We start from the raw sequence: 19579 nt of genomic DNA, 5'->3' as shown, positions 1-19579 counted from the left end.
AATAATCAGTGCTAAAAACAATGCACTGTCACTGTACTAATGACACTGGCTGGGAAGTGGTTAAACATCTAAGGCGATCAAAGAGTTAAAGGGGAAGTAAACTTCCTTTACTGACTTTTACCTATAGGTAAGCCTATAATAATGTGCGCCGTTTTCGGAGATATTTACATTACATGCAGCCAGTGACCTCACTGGCGCATGCGCTCTGAATGAACGGCCATCCATGCCATTCCTTCAGAGCCCTGTGCTGTGAACTTCGGCTCCCACACGCATGACATCACAGCTCCGGCTAGTGGCAGAGCCGGAGCCCGTGAACCCAGAAACAAAACAGGTGAAGATGGGAGCCCCTGCAGCGCTGACATCGCGATGCTGGAACAGCTTTATTTTAAGATAAGTTTCACATTATGATTTTATCTTGGGGACGCCCGGCAGTATACAACCGCTTTAACTGTGTGCCTAACCAGTGTTTTTGTGTACACAGTGTGCTGCTTTAACTAGGGGAAGAGATGGATTTTAGTACCTGCTTTGCAGACACAGGACCCAATACCCGGTGTCAGAACTGAGATATGCCTTGTTTACATATCTCAGTTCTCTGTGTGTCTCTCCAACAATCAGTGAGTGGCTGAGGGCATCGAGTACCATAGATCAGGTTCTGATGTGAATTATCACAATAGAAGGTTCCCTTTTTAGCTGCGCGTGTGCGCCCTCTGCAGTTAGGAAGTGCAGGATCACGTGTGTGTGTGTGTGTATATATATATATATACACACACACACACGCGTGATCCTGCGCACAACTGCTGCCCTGTAGCAGTAAAAGTTGAGAAAATATACACACTTTTCTACTATTTAGTTAACCTATGCTTTCCTGTTGGGCTACATTCACAGGTCTATGTGCATTATTTTTAATGATGCAGAAGGTGTGCTCTGCTGCAAATCAAACATGACAATGCTGTAGCCAAAATAAACCCTGTACTAATGAAGAGATAGTGACTTTTCTCTCTGAAAATGCTACGTACTTGACTGTCATGCTGATCCAGCAACTACAGTATTCCAGCCTTCATTTAATTAACGTGGCATCTTTCTGATCCTCTCCCTGTAAGATGTTGTGCAACTGTTTCCCCCAGCCTCCTGGTATACAGGCTTCAGAACAGTCTACTCTAATCGGGCCAATCTCGCACATGAGCAGCGACAGGGGCCAGTTGAATGACCAGGAAGTGACGATCCCTAGAGGGCGGCGTGGGGGAAAAAAGAACTGAAGACTTCCGAAGCGAGGAAGTCTCTGATGGACTTTGTGAGCTTTTTTTTTTTTAAGTCAGCGGCTACACTACTTGTAGCTGGTGGCATTTATTTTTGGATAGCCGGGTGATGTTCCTCTTTAGGCACTGACCTGGAACAAGTATGCAGATGTAGTTTCTAATCTGCATGCTTTAAGATCGGTAAGGAGGAAAGTAGTTACTAGATCAGCGTGTCGGCCCAATATTTTCTCAGTACAGGTTTTTGAGTTTCCGTTTAGCAAAGGAGCCTTTGCACCGACTGAAGTTTTAATATTTATTTCATGTTTTTTGTATAGAGCTAAAAGACTTTTCCTGTGCCTCTCATGCTTATCTGTCTTTCTCCCAGCCACTGCCTGATCATCCAGAAACTGAGGCGTGCAGCAGTCCTTACCATTTTGTGACAGGTAAATGAGTCTTTTCAACTCTTGAGTCATTTTTAGGAGCCACACACATTATTTGTCTTTTGTGCTGTGAATATGTACTGCTGCAGGTACATGTATGTGTGATTTGAGACGTTTTCTAAATAGAAATTTAGAATTACTTGTTCTATAAATGGTATTAGGAAAGAACGCTGCCTATGTGTTATAGAATTAGTCTGGGTACTTTCTAAATTGATACAAATGCAATTCAGATAGATTGCAGTGACCTGTGCATGCCTGTGCCTAGACTAAAACAACCTCAAAGCTTGTATCTATATTTTTCAGCTGTCATTTAAATGTTTTTAGTAAAAGTGATCTGGCTGGCTCTACAGCTACTAGATCACTTTCACAGTAGTGAGAGGTGCCACATCCCACCTTCTTGCTGCTGCCCATGGGGGTTCTCAGGTTTTCCTGTTCATCCGGGAGCCAGGGACTGCAGTAAACAGCCACAAGAGTGAAGGCAAGAGGAGATTGAGAAACATCCATTCCCTGATCTCTTCTGCAAGTAATGAAGCTTGAAGCAATGAGCTTTTTGTGGAGCTCCAGGACAATCTGTTGTTGATTAGCTGCAGTAGATGGCAGAGAAGATGTTTGGGGTCTAATAGACGCCTGATGACACTATAAAGAAGACCTGCCACCTTGTGATTGCAATAAAGTTAAATGAGGGGGGTGTTACATAAAAATTTAAGAAATTTTAAAAGCATCCACTTGTATCCAATTATGTCGTATTTATAAGGTATTGCCATGAACGCTGGCGTGAGCTAGAAAATTCTACGGCCATGGTTGACTCTAAACTGATAACCTGTGAAGGCTTTTAAAGCATAGCAAATATAGACAGTATTTGGTACCGTTTGTTTTTTTGCCATTTCATGGGTACCTGCAATTTTAAGGCTTGACATGTTTGGCATCTATTTACTTAAAGGCAGTGCTTTAAGTGGGCCGGAACGCGGCGGTACTCAGTACCGCCACTTCCAAAAATGGCCCTGGAGAGTACCAGCACCTCTCCGTGCGCCCAGTACGTGGGTTTCCGGTACCGGAACGCAGCGGAGAGCTAGCTACAGCATTGTAGTGGCTGGGCGAATTACATCGCGCACCGTCTCTCTCCTCCAGAATGTCATTGGCTGGGCCGGCCATCAGCTAGTGGAGGGGGGCGGGCCGTGTGCAGAGTACGGCTTGAGCCGTACGTGCAGGCGCAGGCAGGGAGTTGACCTCACGTTAGGTGACGTCAACTCCTTTCCGCGCGCCTGTGAGGAGCGATCAGTGCGGCGTGGTGAATGTGAGCGGGTGACTGGCCCTCCTAGGAGTCAGGACGGTGCAGCAAAGTGAAAAACACCGGACTTTGCTTTGGATCTGAACTTCTGAAGTACAGAGTACTGGTGAGTGTTTTGTTGCTACCTATGGCTGCTCACAGACTGATATGTATACACTTCTCCTATCAATTTATCATGGCTCGTTTCAGACAGCCATGCAGACTTGCCCTGTTATTTTCCTTTTATGTTTATTTTAAACCGTCTTGAAAAGTAGGAAGATGTTCATTGTATGATTATTGTTGCAAGCTTGCACATGGACTGCTCAGAGTGACTGATGAATAACATCCATTATTCTATCTATTTTCTGTGGTGTCTGTCCCTTGTCATGCTTTGTGCCCATTTTATCTTCTCTTTTTTTAGTTTCTGACATCAGCTGGTTTATGTAATTTTAGCAGCAAAATCAAATGTTAGGTTTCGTCTAAGAGAGGGTTTGTAAAATATATATATTTTCATGTTCAGTATTGGGGAGGGGGGGAGCACCGGCGCCTAATAGAGTACCGGCACCTCTTTTGGCCCACTTAAAGCACTGCTTAAAGGGGTTGTAAAGGTAAAAGTTTTTTCACCTTAATGCATTCTATGCCCCTTCGAAAGTCCCACGCCGTGAACGCGCAGGCTTCCCGGGTCGTTGATTGAAAGCAGCGCAGCCATTGGCTCGCGCTGCTGTCAATCATATCCAATGACGTGTCGCTATGGCCGCCGGCTGTATCACAGGAATGTGCCCGCAACAACTAGTCTACAGGACCTCTGCTTTCAGAAAATATACATTTGTTTGTAGTTTTAATAATTTTCCAGCAAAAAATACTGAATTTTAACATATGTGAAAATGGAGATTGCCCCAGACATGAAGCGGTTTAAGTATTTTTTTTTTTATTCTTAACATGCACTGAAAGTGCTTTCAAACAAGTCATCCCTGACCCCTCTAGCTGCTTTTACTGTACAGTAACACGTGACACGATCGATGCAGCCGCCACAGTGTAGCGCGGGGAAGCCGTGTTTACATACGGCTCTCCCTGTTCTTCAGCTCCGGGGAGCCATCGCGAGGGGGCAGCTAGAAACGAATAGCCGCCCCCTCATCCCGGATCGCTCCCAGGCGATTTTCGACCGCCGCATGTACCGGGGGGGGGGGGTCCCGATTGAACCCGCGGAAAGGCAGGGATGTATATATACGCCCCTCTGCCTGTACGTGCCATTCTGTGGACGTATATATATATATATACATGCGGCGGTCGTTAAGTGGTTAAGAGGTTGTAAACCCTGGGGGGAAAACAAAACAAAAGATCCTGTAAGACAAATGTATGACATCTTCCCCGGTGTTTCTTCTGGGTGTGCTGGGCTGCTGCAGTCTACCTTGACCAGCACAGGATGACATTACTACACATGCATAGGAGTTTAGTCCTCCCAACACACAGAATCTGTGGCCAGAATGTAAACTGAGTTGCGCTTGCTCAGCTCATTGTACAATATAAACAAGACTACGAGTAGGCTAGTAGGTTTATTTTGTTACAGAAGAGACCCCGCATGTCTCTTCCAAAACAAAGAGCCTGCCTGCTCACAGTTTTAACAATTGAGACTTTAGTTCCACTTTATTGGCCCTGTAATCTATAATTTTTCTTAATTGTTTCTTACTGTGTTTTTTGGCCTCCTTGCAATGTTCTCCCTTCCATTTGTTTGGAATGAAAAATACTTGTTCGTTGCAGTCATGTGCAAACTTAAAATCTGATGCTTTGTAGTCTCTAGTAGAGATTTCCACCCAGCACACCCCTGCCTCAGATCCCTCAAAAAATCTGCCTTTTTTTACATAATAATTGGCCGATGCAGATTTCTTTAAAAAGGCGAAATATCGGCCGGTCGATATATTAGTCGACCTCTAGTTTCTAGTCCAGGGATAGGCAACCCCAATGTTATTGAAGAGGTGGAAACTCTGCTCCTTGCAAAGATGGAAAGGGTTGGGACAGTGATGATGATGATGGGGGATTTTACTACCCGGAAATTGACTGTAGTAATGGCACTGCTGGGACAGTTAAAGGGGTTGTAAAGGTAAATGTTTTTTCACCTTAAAGGGTCACTAAAGGATTTTTTTTTTTTTTTAGCTAAATAGCATCCTTTACCTTACTGCAGTCCTGGTTTTATGTCCTCATTGCTCGTTTTTGCTCTGATGTTGCTGTAAAACTGCTCTGTTCTGGACACTTCCTGGTTGTCTGGCTCCGTATGAAAAAAGTAATGGGAGAGTTTAGTTTCGTTTTCCTAGCCATGACTCTCTATGGCACTGTCCAGCACAGAGGCATAAAATAACATGCAAAGACTAAACTACTTTCAGTTTCGTTTTTGCATCTAAGAGGCACATTATATGATTGATTTTTATCTATTTTTAATCGTTTTAAAAAGGAATCAGTTAACTATTATGTCTCTATACCCTGTAAACAGTCATTTCAGCAAAACATTTTTTTTCCTTTAGTGATCCTTTAATGCATTCTATGCATTAAGGTGAAAAACCATCCGATGGTACCGCCCCCCCCCCCCCCTGAGCCCCCAATTTACTTACCTGACCCTTTGAAAGTCCCGGGCGCGTCCATGTGTTCTTCTTCGGTTCTCAGCCTGGCCGTTGATTGGCTAGGCTGGGCGGATTGATAGCAGCACAGCCATTGGCATTGTCATTCACAGCGGATGGGGGGGCGGGGCCGAGTGATACAGTCGGCGGCTATGCCCACCGCTGTATCACGGGAGCACGCTCGCAAAAGCTTTCCACCATGCGAGCTCGCTCGCATGAAGGTAGAAAGCTTTTGCGAGGAGGAGCTGAGACAGCCGCCGAGGGACCCAAGAAGACTGGATTAGGGCACACTCTGCAAAACGAGCTGCACAGTGGAGGTAAGTATAACATGTTTGTTATTTAAAAAAAAAAAATAAATAATCTGCCTTTAGTGACCCTTTAAAGGGCAAACATTTATAAACCCATTACAAGACAATTTTATGATCCAGTTTATTGAGGAATGATGCTCTGTTGGACCTGGTAATCTCAAACCATGCAGAGCTTATTACTAATGTTCAGATTAAGGAACACCTGGGTAGCAGTGACCATAACATAATTTCATTTGATGTTGGCTGTAAGCAAAAAACACATACAGGAAAGATAACAACACTTAACTTTAAGAGCAAATTTTCCAAGGATGAGGGCTGCTCTCCAGGACTTAGACTGGGAGGGAATATTGGCATAGACGAGCACAGAACAGAAATGGGAATTCTTCAAAGACTGTAAACTTACTGCAAAATATATTCCCATGGGTAACTAGATTGAAAGGCTAAAAATGTGACCCACGGCCAAAGTTAAAAAAGCTATAAACAATAAGAAAAGCGCATTTAAAAAAAATGTAAAAATTAAGTAACACTATTTAAATGTTACAAAGAATATAACAGAATACGTTAAAAGGAAATCAAGGATGCAAAAATTCAAAACGAAGGAAGGATTGTAAAAGATAGGACAAACCCCCCAAAATTCTTCAAATATATTAATGGTAAAAAGGTCAGGTCTAAGCATGTAGGCCCTTTACAAAATAATCTAGAGTGGGTGACTGGGGACAAAGAGAAGGCTTATTTAATAAATATTTTCTTCAGCTCTGTGTATACAAAGGAGCATGGGGGGAGCTCATGTCCATAATGGGTGTGGTAGTGACAAATTGCCCCAAATGAACCACAATGATTCAAAAGTGATATGGTACAGAAATATTTAAACAGAATAAAGGTGGATAAAGCACCTGGACCAGATGGCATACACACACGGATCCTAAAAGAATTGAGCTCTGTAATTTAAAAACGATTGTTTCTAAACTTTTAGGGACTCATTAATGACGGGAATAGTACCACTGGATTAGCGTGGGGCCTATATTTAAAAAGGGAACAAGGTCTTTAACTATAGACCTGTTAGTTTATTTTCTATAGTCGGGAAGATACTGGAGAGTTTAATAAAAGACCACATAGACAAGTTCTTGTGGAAAAAAAAATATTTTAAACAACCGACAGCATGGATTCGCGAAAGACAGAATTTGCCAAACAAATCTGATTTATTTTTTGAAGAGGTAAGTAAAACCTTGGACAGAGGGGTGGTGGTGGACGTTATATACTTGGATTTTGCGAAAGTGTTTGACACAGTTTCACACACATGGCTCATGTGTAAGGTAAAGTCTACAGGCTTAGAAAGCTCAATTTGTAAATGGATAGAAAACTGTCTAATAGACAGAATTCAGAGAGTAATGGTAATGACTCTTACGCTGAATGGTCGAAAGTTATCAGTGGTGTACCCCAAGGTTCAGTGCTGGGACCCTTACTTTTTAATATCTGTATAAATGATATTGGGTCTGGGATCAAAAGTACCATTTCAGTCTTTCCAGGTGACACCAGGCTATGCAGTGTAATAACGTCCTTACAGGATGTCTCCAATTTACAAGCCAACCTCCATACACTGTCTAATTGGGCGACTATGTGGCAGATGAGGTTGAATGTTGATAAATGTAAAGTTATGCACTTGGGGGGCTAAGAATATGCATGCATAATACATACTAGGGGGAGTACAACTGGGAGATCCATAGTGGAGAAGGATCTGGTAGATCATAAGGTCAATAATAACATGCAATGCCAAGCCGCGGTTAGCAAAGTAAGCAAAGTCCTTTCTTGTATGTATAGAGGTATGGACTCCAGAGATAGTAATATTTTGCCCCTGTTCAAATCATTAGTAAGACTTCACCTGGAATATACAGTTCAGTTTTGGGCACCAGTTCTCAAAATGGATATCGGGAAACTGGAGAAAGTGCAGAGAAGGACAACCAAACTGATTAGAGGCATGGAGGAGCTCATCTGTGAGGAAATATGAGGAACTGAATTTATTCTCTTGAGGCGGCGATTAAGGGGGGATATGATCAACATGTACAAATACAGTGGGGCAAAAAAGTATTTAGTCAGCCACCAATTGTGCAAGTTCTCCCACTTAAAAAGACGAGAGAGGCCTGTAATTGTCATCATAGGTATACCTCAACTATGAGATACAAAACGTGGAAACAAATCCAGACAGACAATCACATTGTCTGATTTGAAAATAATTTATTTGCAAATTATGGTGGAAAATAAGTACCGTATTTATCGGCGTATAACACGCACCCTAACTTTAAGAGGGAAGTTTCAGGGAAAAAACATTCCACAGCCCCCTGCGTATAACACGCAGGCACAGTTTACCCTCTATTTTCAAGGTAAAAAAGTGAGTGTTATACGCCAATAAATACAGTATTTGGTCACCTACAAACAAGCAAGATTTCTGTCTCTCACAGACCTGTATCTTCTTCTTCAAGAGGCTCCTCTGTCCTCCACTCATTACCTATATTAATGGCACCTGTTTGAACTTATCAGTTAAAAGACACCTGTCCACAACCTCAAACAGTCACACTCCAAACTCCACTATGGTGAAGACCAAAGAGCTGTCGAAGGACACCAGAAACAAAATTGTAGGCCTGCACCAGGCTGGGGAGACTGAATCTGCAATAGGCAAGCAGCTTGGTGTGAAGAAATCAACTGTGGGAGCAATAATTAGAAAATGGAAGACATACAAGACTGATAATCTCCCTCGATCTGGGGCTCCACGCAAGATCTCACCGTGTGGGGTCAAAATGATCACAAGAACGGTGAGCAAAATCCCAGAACCACACGGGGGGAACTAGTGAATGACCTGCAGAGAGCTGGGACCAACGTAACAAAGGCTACCATCAGTAATACACTACGCCACCAGGGACTCAGATCCTGCAGTGCCAGACGTGTCCCCCTGCTTAAGCCAGTACATGTCCGTCTGAGGTTTGCTAGAGAGCATTTGGATGATCCAGAAGAGGATTAAGAGAATGTCATATGATCAGATGAAACCAAAGTAGAACTGTTTAGTAGAAACACAACTCGTCGTGTTTGGAGGAGAGAGTTGCAACCAAAGAACACCATACCTACTGTGAAGCATGGGGGTGGCAACATCATGCTTTGAGGCTGTTTCTCTGCAAAGGGAACAGGACAACTGATCTGTGCACATGAAAGAATGAATGGGGCCATATGTTGTGATATATTGAGTGCAAACCTCCTCCCATCAGCAAGGGCATTGAAGATGAAACGTGGCTGGGTCTTTCAGCATAACACTGATCCCAAACACACCACCCGGGCAATGAAGGAGTGGCTTCCTAAGAAGCATTTCAAGGTCCTGGAGTGGCCTAGCCAGTCTCCAGATCTCAACCCCATAGAAATCCTTTGGAGGGAGTTGAAAGTCTATGTTGCCCAGCGACAGCCCCTAAACATCACTGCTCTAGAGGAGATCTGCATGGCGGAATGGGCCAACATACCAGCAACAGTGTGTGACAACCTTGTAAAGACTTTACCGAAAACGTTTGACCTCTGTCATTGCCAACAAAGGATATATAACAAAGTATTGAGATTAACTTTTGATATTGACCAAATGGCAGAGTTATCATTTCATACTAACAAGCTGGTGATTGATTTCTTGGTGAGCATTGGTGACTCCCTTCGATCAACAGCTAGCTGACCCCCACCCTAGTCTATCTTGGGAGAAAGCAAGAGAAAGGGAGCCAAGTTCTACATTCATTGGAACCATGACTGTAGCCATCCTCCAACAGCAGCAAGAAAAAGCAATTTGGAGAAAGCTAGGAGAAATAGCTTTGTTGAGTTAAGAATACATACTTCAATAAAATTTAATTTTTTTAAAACGATAGTTTAGTGTCACTTTGCAAAAGTATGGCCGAAATGGTTCTTGGACAGCCCTGTGTAAAAATAAATAAATTAGAAAATGCTATATATTGAAGCCAGTTTACACCTATATGTTGTAGTAATTTGTACAGAAGCTGAAGATTTACACACAGCTCACACCTGTTTTTAGTGTGTATGCTGTGAGTTACTTTCCCCCATCATGTGTTCTCTGGCTATTGTGGTACTAAAAGTCTCAGCTACCATATGTACAACATGTGGTTGACATAGAAAGTTGGAACTTGTATTTCCAGATCTGTTGGAGAGCTACTGGTTGCGGCAGGCCTATCATTAAAAGAAAGCTGTCACCAGCCTGGACTATTCAAACCCAGCTTATGATGAAAGGATCTAAAAACCAAGGTTACCTTTAGTGAAAAACCTTATGTTGAATCAAACCAGAAATACAGGCAGCTGAAAGCTACAAATCTTAGGTTCTGTAAATGTACTTCTTTACTCTGCCCTTGCACGAGCCTCCTTATTGATCAGTGAGGCTGTCCTTCACATAAAAAACAAATAAAAATCAGGCAGTAAAATATGCAAGCTGCCATTGCTGGCTCCTTAAATGCATGGCTTTTACATTGGTAGAAATTCCATAGGCTATTAAGTCCCTAATATGGAACTTGCATGTAGATAAGGAGTTATGGCTTTCCTCTGGCTTATTAAGCTGCATGCTTGTTCCAAGGCATTTATTCAAGGAAGCATTTTAGACCAGAGTTAACCAAGTGAATAGTGTTTGTGGGAGGTCAGTAAAAGCCACCTGCCTATTTCAGTAAGGACCAGTTCACACCATATGCAGTCCAGTGCATTTTTTTCTGCATCAAAAATGCATGGAACGTAGGTTGTATGGTTTCCAGTGGAATAGTTCACACCAGTGCAGGCAGTTCCAGGGCTTTCCAGTTCCAAATAAAAAAAGGTAGAACATGCTGCATTTGAACTGGACTGTACTGGAACGCAAAAAAATGCATCAAAAAATGCACCGGCCCCCAGTACAGTGGAAAAAAAAAAAAAAGCATATTGAAGGCATCCGGAAACGTTTCAAAAACACTCCGGAAAGTGCCAAAAGCATGTTAAAAACGTGCATGCAAAAAGGCATCCGGAACGCATCTGGAGTGTATTTTTGTGGTGTGAACCAGCCCTAAAGGATACCTTGATGCTGGGTTCACGCTAGAGCAGTGGTCATCAACCTGTCCTCGGGGCCCACTAACAGGCCAGGTTTGCAAGATAACTGAAATACATCACAGGTGATATCATTTGCTGCTCAGTGATTGCAGTATTCTAGTCTGCATCTCCCCAAGATAATACATAAAATCTGGCCTGTTAGTGGGCCCTGAGGACAGGGTTGATGACCACTGCACTAGAGCACGCAGCGGCTCACAGCAGAAGTCTGGTGCGTCTCCATTCAATGTATCAGGTCTGATTTCAGCCCGAATTTTGGGATAAATTCAGACTTTTATATTGGAAGAAAGCTGAGGCACCCTTGTTGCCCTATTGGAAGACCCTAATCAATAAGGCATTGCCATTCTATAAAGCCACATACCCAAATAGAGGTTGTTCCAAAAAAATTCAGAAGATATGGCATGGTTGGATGTCTGACTAACACTTACTTCAGGCTGTCATAGTTAATCATAAGTCGAGTTGATCCCTTATAGTGAGGAACGGAGATGATATCCGACTGTGCTGGCAACCATGTTGGATACTCAGACATCACGCCGGCAGCGGGCGGTGATGTCCGTATGTTAACATCGCTGTTGGGGTCCTGTAAGGATGTTTTTTTGTCATGCTAGGTTGTTCATGTCTTTATATTCTTGCACAGGTATTGATTGCACTTGGGGGGGCTGGAGAATATTACAGGCTGTTTTTGTAGCCTTAATGTTCCTCCAGTATCTGGCTGTGCCAGTAATGTTGTATTTTTCTGGTATCTTAGATACCCCACTTTGTATGTTTTTCTATGTGGAAAAATGTATAAAAAATCATTTCCCAAAAAATAAAAAAAATATATAGGCATACTTATTTTTCTGACAGAGAGGGTACATTTTTTTTGCCATCTGTGTCCCATTTCTGGAAATCTCCCTTCTCTTCCTGTCCCATAGCCAAAACAGGAAGTGAGAGGAAATCCCTGAAAATTAAGGGAATTCCTTGGGGACCCCCAGGTTACCAGAACTAGTGTCCCCATTGGAAGATTTTCTCTCTCTTTCTGGGGACAACCAAAAATGTGGGATTTTCTTGTACTTTCACGTTCAATGATAATGGTAAACAAAACAAATAGAGAGGATGAATCTCCCTATTGGGGGGGAAGACGGCAATAAAAACTGTCAGGTGCTCTAATCCATCTTCATTCTATCCAAAACTAACCGTTTTGCCTTAACAGTACTACAATATTTGTGGCTTGGGGTACTTTGTTATTTTTTTAATGATCACGTGATATTTCTTTTTAGGATACTTAACATATTTGACCTATGTAGTTTTGTGAACAGACGGTTTGGTCTGATATAGGATTGTGATGTTGGAACTGACTACAGCAGTATTATGCTTTTTTTTTTTTTCCAAGGTTGTAATACGAGTGTAAAACAGCTTGCTGTTTTTAAAGTGCAAGTTCAGTCAAAATCTAACTAAGGCTATTGCCTACCTACTCCCACCCTAATTCTAAGCCTATTCTATCTACCCTGTTAAAAAAAAAAAAAAAGCTCATACTTGCCTATTCTGAGGGCGCTTTGGAACGGTCACATGATCTCTCCAGGGGCAGCTTCAGTGTAAAGGAGAGATCACCAACAACAGCTGCAGATACCTGTGCGATGACGTCACCCATAGGCTTACTATGGGAATCCGTTGTCGGCTGCCCCTCCTCTACAATGAAGCCGATGCTGGGACCAGATCATAATGGCTACAGAATAGGTGTGTATAAAAATATTGTTGCTACATTGGAAAAGCATTTACCCATCTACTGTTAAAGAATGGGTGCAGCATATGGGCATTAACCTCAGGTTTGAGCAGGCCATTTACCAACATAGGGGCTGTCCTGCTAAATTTGACAGGGATTTTGGTGGCTGGCTGGCTGAATATCCCGACAGACCTGGTTATATAGATTGTATGGCTGATATATATACTTATTCACAGTGTCCCATACAAGTGTTTTATATCTGTGTGAGCGGCAGATCGCTGGAGGAGTTCTCTGTGACTGGGTGGCAGGGTATGTGCTTTGACTGGTATTTGAACATTTATCTGTTAGTTACTGTACTTTTTGTTTCATTTGTGTCCTGGCATAGTTTCAATACTGTACTGTGGTTTATCTTTGTAAACTTTATAATAGTTTTTTAAAAAAAAAAAAATTTCCTGACAAAAAAAAAAGTATAAGTATCTTTCCTTTTACAGGGTAGACAGAATAGTCTTAGAATAGGGGTGGGGTAGATTTGGCCTAAAGCCTTGTACACACGCTTAGCTTTTCGGACGACCAAACGTCCGTTTTTTGTAGCATGCTAGTCTCATGTCGAAAGTGAAGAGGTTACCCACAATGCAAACATTTTCGTACGACAGAATACGTCAGAAGTGATGTAACGCGTTGAATAGTTTTGTATGTATTCTATTGTTTCTGAGCATGTGTAGTCTTGCTCTTACGATTTTTTTTTGATTTTTTCGTATTAAAACCACACTGATGCAAAATCTGACGTTGTGTTCACATTCGACAAAAATTTTAGTTTGCACATCCAGCTTTTGTCTGACGAAAAAGCGAAATTGGCTATCGAAAGCACCGTACTAACGATCCGAAAATCGGTAGACAGCTTGTCGTACAAAATTTTCCATCCGATTTTCGTATCATGTGTATGGGCCTTGAGATAGATCTTAACTGAACTTCCACCCAAGTGGTTCTAAAGCCTTAAGGTTTTTCACCTTAATGCATAGAAAAAAAACGAAAAACCTTCTGTGCTGCAGCTCCGCCCCAGCCCCCCCACTACTTTTTAACAGAGCCTGATCCAATCCAGCGACGTGCACAAGCTCCTCGTTGGACTGATTGGTCCTGTCAATCAAAAGCCGTGACATAGGGGCCAGGGCCAAGTCCCATTGTCTGTCTATGGACACAGTAGCGGGACTCAGGAGCGAGCATAGGTGTCCCCCAGGGAAAGCGGCTTTTCTTTGGGAGCAGCCACAAAAGAGGATAGGCCTGGAGCATCCGTGGGGGACCCCAGAAGAAGAGGATCGGGCCGCTCTGTGCCAAAAGCATTGCACAGAGCAGGCAAGTATAGGCATGTTTGTTATTTTAATGGAAAAAAAAACAAGGATTCAATACCGCTTTAAGCTTCATATAGCTATATCATAAAGATGCCTAATATGTTTGTGGGATTAGCTTTTATTAAAAAAAATTTGGAGATGTTCTTTTGTGGGACTGCTTTGTGTCCTTAGTCGTCATTTGTTCGGAATACGAAATTGGTTTTTGTCTAGACTAGTCTACAATGCTGGGAAGTAGCTGTACTCACTAGATATGCTAGTTGCCATCTACCATTCCAAGCTTGAACTGATATGCAGGGTACTGGGAACTAACCTGGAAATTCCTCTTGAGTATGTGTAAGTGCACAGTGAAAAAGTGTTTGCCCCCTTCCGGATTTTAATTTTTTTTGCATATTTGTCACACTTGGGTCACTTTCACACTGAGGCGCTTTACAGGTGTTTTAGTGCTAAAAACAGCACCTGCAAAGTGCCTCTCCAGTGTGAAAGCCCGGGTGCTTTCACACTGGAGCAGTGCGTTTGCTGGACGTTAAAGTCCTACAAGCAGTATCTTTAGGGCGGTGTATACACCGCCCCTTCCCACTGCTACCGTTTTGGTAGCGGTGCTTTATGGTTCCAATAATCCCTTCTTTGGCCCCCTCCCCACTAGCGGACGAAAAGCGCCGCTAGAACTATGCTAGTTTTAGCAGCACTTTACCGCCGACTCTCTCACCGCTCCAGTGTGAAAGTTGCCTTAACCAGTTCCCGACCACCGCATGTACATATACGTCCACAATATGGCACGTACAGGCACATGGGCGTACAGGTACGTCCCCGCCTTACCTGGGTTCGGGGGTCCGATCGGGACCCCCTCCGGTACATGCGACGGCCGGGAACGGTGTACGGGAGGTCCGGGAGGAGGGGGCGGCTATTGGTTTCCAGCCGTCCCCTCTCGATCTCCCTCGGCGAATCGGATTCCACCTGAGCCCTCCCTGCCTGTGTAACTGTAAACACAGGCAGGGAGGAAGTGACGTTTTCTCCCCTCTGGCGGTCTTTTCGTCCGGTTCCAGAGGAGAGAAGACGTCAGTACTGTGAGTTGCACCAACAGCACACTGACACAGCACACATAGGCACATAACCCCCCCCGATCACCCCCCCAGCACCCCCAGATCACCCCCTGTCACAGTGTCACTGATTGCAGTGATCATTTATTTTCTGATCACTGCTTTTAGTGTCAGTGTGACAGAAAAAAGTGTCAGGGCAGTTAGGTTTAGGCCCCTTTAGGTCCAGGGTAGCCCCCTACCCCCCCCCCCAATAAAGGTTTAACCCCTGATTGCCCCTAAAGTTAACCCTTTCACCCCTATTGCCAGTGTCACTAAGCGATCGGTTTCTGATCGCTGTATTAGTGTCACTGTTGCCGCTAGGCAGTTAGTTTTTTTTGAGGTTCGCCGCCAGGTTTATATAGCGTTAGGTACCCCCATAAATAAAGGTTTTAACCCCTGATTGCCCCTAGAGTTAACCCTTTCACCCCTATTGCCAGTGTCACTAAGCGATCGGTTTCTGATCGCTGTATTAGTGTCACTGTTGCCGCTAGGCAGTTAGTTTTTTTTGAGGTTCGCCGCCAGGTTTATATAGCGTTAGGTACCCCCATAAATAAAGGTTTTAACCCCTGATTGCCCCTAGAGTTAACCCTTTCACCACTGATCACTGTATAAGTGTCACTGGTGACGTGGTTAGCCAGTTAGTTATTTAGTTATTTTAGGTTCGCCACCAGGTTTTTAGAAAGCGTTAGGTACCCCCATATATTACCGAATAAAGGTTTTAACCCCCTGATTGCCCCCTAGTTAACCCTTTCACCAGTGATCACCGTATAAGTGTTACGGTTGACGCTGGTTGGTTAGTTTGCTGTTTATAGCATCAGAGCACCCGCCGTATATAACCCAATAGGTTTAACCCCCTGATCACCCGGCGGGTGATATAAATTTAATTTTAGCGCCAGTCAGGGTCTGCGTCGCCCCAGGCAGCGTTAGGTTAGAGCCAGTACCGCTTACACCCACTCGCTAAGCATACACCCCCCTTAGTGGTATAGGATCTGAACGGATCGATACCTGATCTGATCAGATCTATACTAGCGTACCCAGCAGTTTAGGGTACCCAAAAACGCATTGTTAGCGGAATCAGCCCAGATACCCGCTAGCACCTGCGTTTTCCCCCTCTGCCCAGCCCAACCCACCCAAGTGCAGTATCGATCGATCACTGTCACTTACAAAACACAAGACACATAACTGCAGCGTTCGCAGAGACAGGCCTGATCCCTGCGATCGCTTACAGTTTTTTTTGAAGCGTTTTCTACATTTGCTTTTCTATAGTCAGGTGCTTTTTTTACCTGTGAATCCTTACCATTGTACCACTAAATTTAGAGTCCAAAATGGCAAACCGAAGGTACAATGATAAGCAGGCCTTGGAGTTCATGTGCATGTCAGATAGTGAAGAGGAGGAGGTCACGCATCTGACAGATTCTGGCTCAGAATATGAACCCATTTACGACAGCGGCTCCATGTCAGATAGCTCGCACGACGAAGTTGAGGTCCCTGCTAAGGCCAGGCGTACCCGATCCCATTCTGATGTTGTTGAGCAGCAAGAACCGCAGGACCCTCGTATGGAGCAGAGATCCAGTACTAGCGCCGCTATTCCTTCTGGTGAATTGGCAAGCACCAGCGGCCTAGTACACCCTGGTCGTTTATCCAGCACTGCAGTAACACTTGGTGACGTGGCGAGTCCCATAAGTGCAGTTGAAGCTGGCGATGTGGCAAGCACAAGTAGTGTCCCGCTGCCACCAAGAAGAAGACAGAGACAGGCCCGTCGTGCCCATAGTGCCCTTCCTGTAGAATTTGCCTATCCTGATTGGGTCCCCACCACTTCTACAGCACCTGTACTTCCCCCATTCACTGGCCAACCCGGTATTCAGGTGGATACAGCGAACTTTACGTCACTTGATTTTTATTCGCTGTATTTCACGGAAGATCTCTATAGATCTATTGTGGACCAGACTAATTTATATGCTGGTACTTACATCGCCGCTAACCCCCAGTCTCGCCTTGCCAAAGAATGGAAACCTCTCGAGGTTTCCGAATTTAAGACCTTTCTGGGCCTTACCCTCAACATGGGCATACACAAATTTCCGTCATTGCGGATGTATTGGTCCACACATCCCATTGACCATATGTACATTTTCTCTGCTCACATGGCCAGGAGACGATACGAGGCGATCCTGCGGTTCCTGCATTTCAGTGACAATGCACTTTGTCGTCCACGTGGAGACCCTGAATTTGACCGGCTCTACAAAATTCGGCCCCTCGTAAACCATTTCAACGAACGTTTTGCAGCCTTGTTTAATCCCCAGCAGGTTGTATGCGTTGATGAGTCCCTGATTAAATTTGCTGGCCGTTTGTCTTTCAAACAGTACCTTCCCAGCAAGCGTGCCAGATACGGGGTCAAGCTCTATAAGCTCTGTGACAGGGCCACAGGCTACACATGGAGCTTTAGGGTTTACGAGGGAAAAGATAGTCAGGTAGAGCCGGAAGGATGCCCAGATTACATGGGGAGCGCTGGCAAGATTGTTTGGGACTTGGTGTCACCCTTATTCGGAAAGGGGTACCATTTGTATGTGGACAATTTTTACAGCAGCGTGCCACTTTTTAGCCACTTATTTGATCAACAGATTGGAGCATGTGGCACCGTGCGACCTAATCGCCGGGGCTTCCCCCAGCGGCTTGTAGATGCCCGTGTTAGGCCGGGGGCGAGAGCCTGCTGCAGATGTAAAAATTTGCTCGCTGTGAAGTGGCGGGACAATAGGAATGTTTTCGTTCTTACCACCCTTCACGCAGACACGACAGTCCAAATTCGTACGGCGACTGGTGTTGTGGAGAAACCCCTCTGTGTCCACGAATATAACCAAAACATGGGAGGGGTGGACCTCAACGACCAGTTAATGGCGCCGTATCATATTGCCCGTAAGACGAGACGCTGGTACAAAAAAGTGTCTCTACATTTATTTCAATTGGCTCTACTGAATGCTCATGTCGTATACAGAGCTTCAGGACGGAATGAATCCTTCCTTCAATTCCAGAGGGATATCATCACAGAACTCCTGTATCCAGGCGGTATTGTACCTCACCATCTCCTACCAAATGCAGTAAGCCGACTGCATGAGAGGCATTTTTCTTATGTCCTCCCGAGTACCCCTACCCAACGAGCCCCCCAAAGAAAATGTCGTGTCTGTACCAAGCGCGGATTTAGGCGTGACACCCGTTATTTTTGTCCCAAATGTCCTGGCAATCCTGGTCTTTGTATTGGTGAATGTTTTGAACGCTTCCACACACACGTTAATTATTAGTGTAGGGTGAAACATTTCACAGGCTAGGCACACTCACACAGGGTCTCCCAAGATGCCATCGCATTTTGAGAGACCCAAACCTGGAACCGAAAAGTTGAAGTTACAGTTCACAGTTACAAAAAAAAGTGTAAAAAAAAAAAAAAAAAAAAAGTAAAAAATAAAAACACACAAAAAAATATAAAATAAAAAAACCAAAAATAGTTGTCGTTTTATTGTTCTCTCCCTCTCTATTCTCTCTCTATTGTTCTGCTCTTTTTTACTGTATTCTATTCTGCAAAGTTTTATTGTTGTTATGTTTTTTCATGCTTGCTTTTCAGGTATGTAATTTATTTTACTGTTTTCAGGTACGCCATTCAGCTGTTGCGCGGACTTATTTATCTTGACAGCAACAGCGTTTGCTCCCACGATATATAAAGCCGCGACTCCAGTGCTGTAGGAGGTGATTTCACCACCACAGTTAAAAAAAAGAGCATATATGCCGAAGCATGCGGGCAGCAGGGGCGGAGGAGCGATTTTGCTCCTAATGCCGCGTACATACGGTTGACATTCCTACGGAGGCTTTCCCGTGGAAAAGTCTGACCATGTGTACACGGCATAGAAAAGTCCGACCGTGTGTACGCGGCATAGAAAAGTCCGACCGTACGCGGCATAACTTTTTTGCGGGAGGATGCCCCCATGCTTTGGCATATATATATTTTAGGCACAGGTTGCGTTAAAAAATGTTTTATTTTTTACTATGTTTTTTTATAGGTATTTGCTTTGCAGGTATGGTATGATCTTACTGTTATACTGGAATGTTACTTTGTTTTAATGTTAACCATCATTTGCTTAGCAGGTACGCCATTCAGTTGCAGTGCGGATTTATTTAGCGTGACAGCAACAGCGTTTGCTCCCACGATATATAAAGCCGCGACTCCAATGCTGTAGGAGGTGATTTCACCACTACAGTTCAAAAAAGAGCATATATGCCGGAGCATGGGGGCATTAGGGGCGGAGGAGCGATTTTGCTCCTAATGCCGCGTACATACGGTTGACATTCCTACGGAGGCTTTCCTGTGGAAAAGTCTGACCATGTGTACACGGCATAGAAAAGTCCGACCGTGTGTACGCGGCATAGAAAAGTCCGACCGTACGCGGCATAACTTTTTTGCGGGAGGATGCCCCCATGCTTCGGCATATATAAATGGTGCATGTATGCCCATCATTAGA

General features: G+C 44.0%; 1 protein-coding gene across 3 annotated transcripts in view; it reads left to right on the top strand.

Annotated features, from left to right (window-relative positions):
• The window catches only part of FAM53C (family with sequence similarity 53 member C), a 69147-nt gene that overhangs the window by 24792 nt on the left and 24776 nt on the right, over positions 1-19579 (top strand). For all 3 annotated transcript variants that reach the window (XM_040344356.1, XM_040344354.1, XM_040344353.1), the window contains one exon: positions 1621-1678. In XM_040344356.1, coding sequence (XP_040200290.1) covers positions 1621-1678 — 58 coding nt within the window. The remainder of the gene's footprint in view (positions 1-1620; positions 1679-19579) is intronic.

This window comes from Rana temporaria, chromosome 3 (assembly GCF_905171775.1).
Source record: "Rana temporaria chromosome 3, aRanTem1.1, whole genome shotgun sequence".
Classification (NCBI taxonomy): domain Eukaryota; kingdom Metazoa; phylum Chordata; class Amphibia; order Anura; family Ranidae; genus Rana; species Rana temporaria.
Note: the sequence above shows the minus strand (reverse complement) of the source record. Positions and strands in the feature narration are given on the sequence as shown.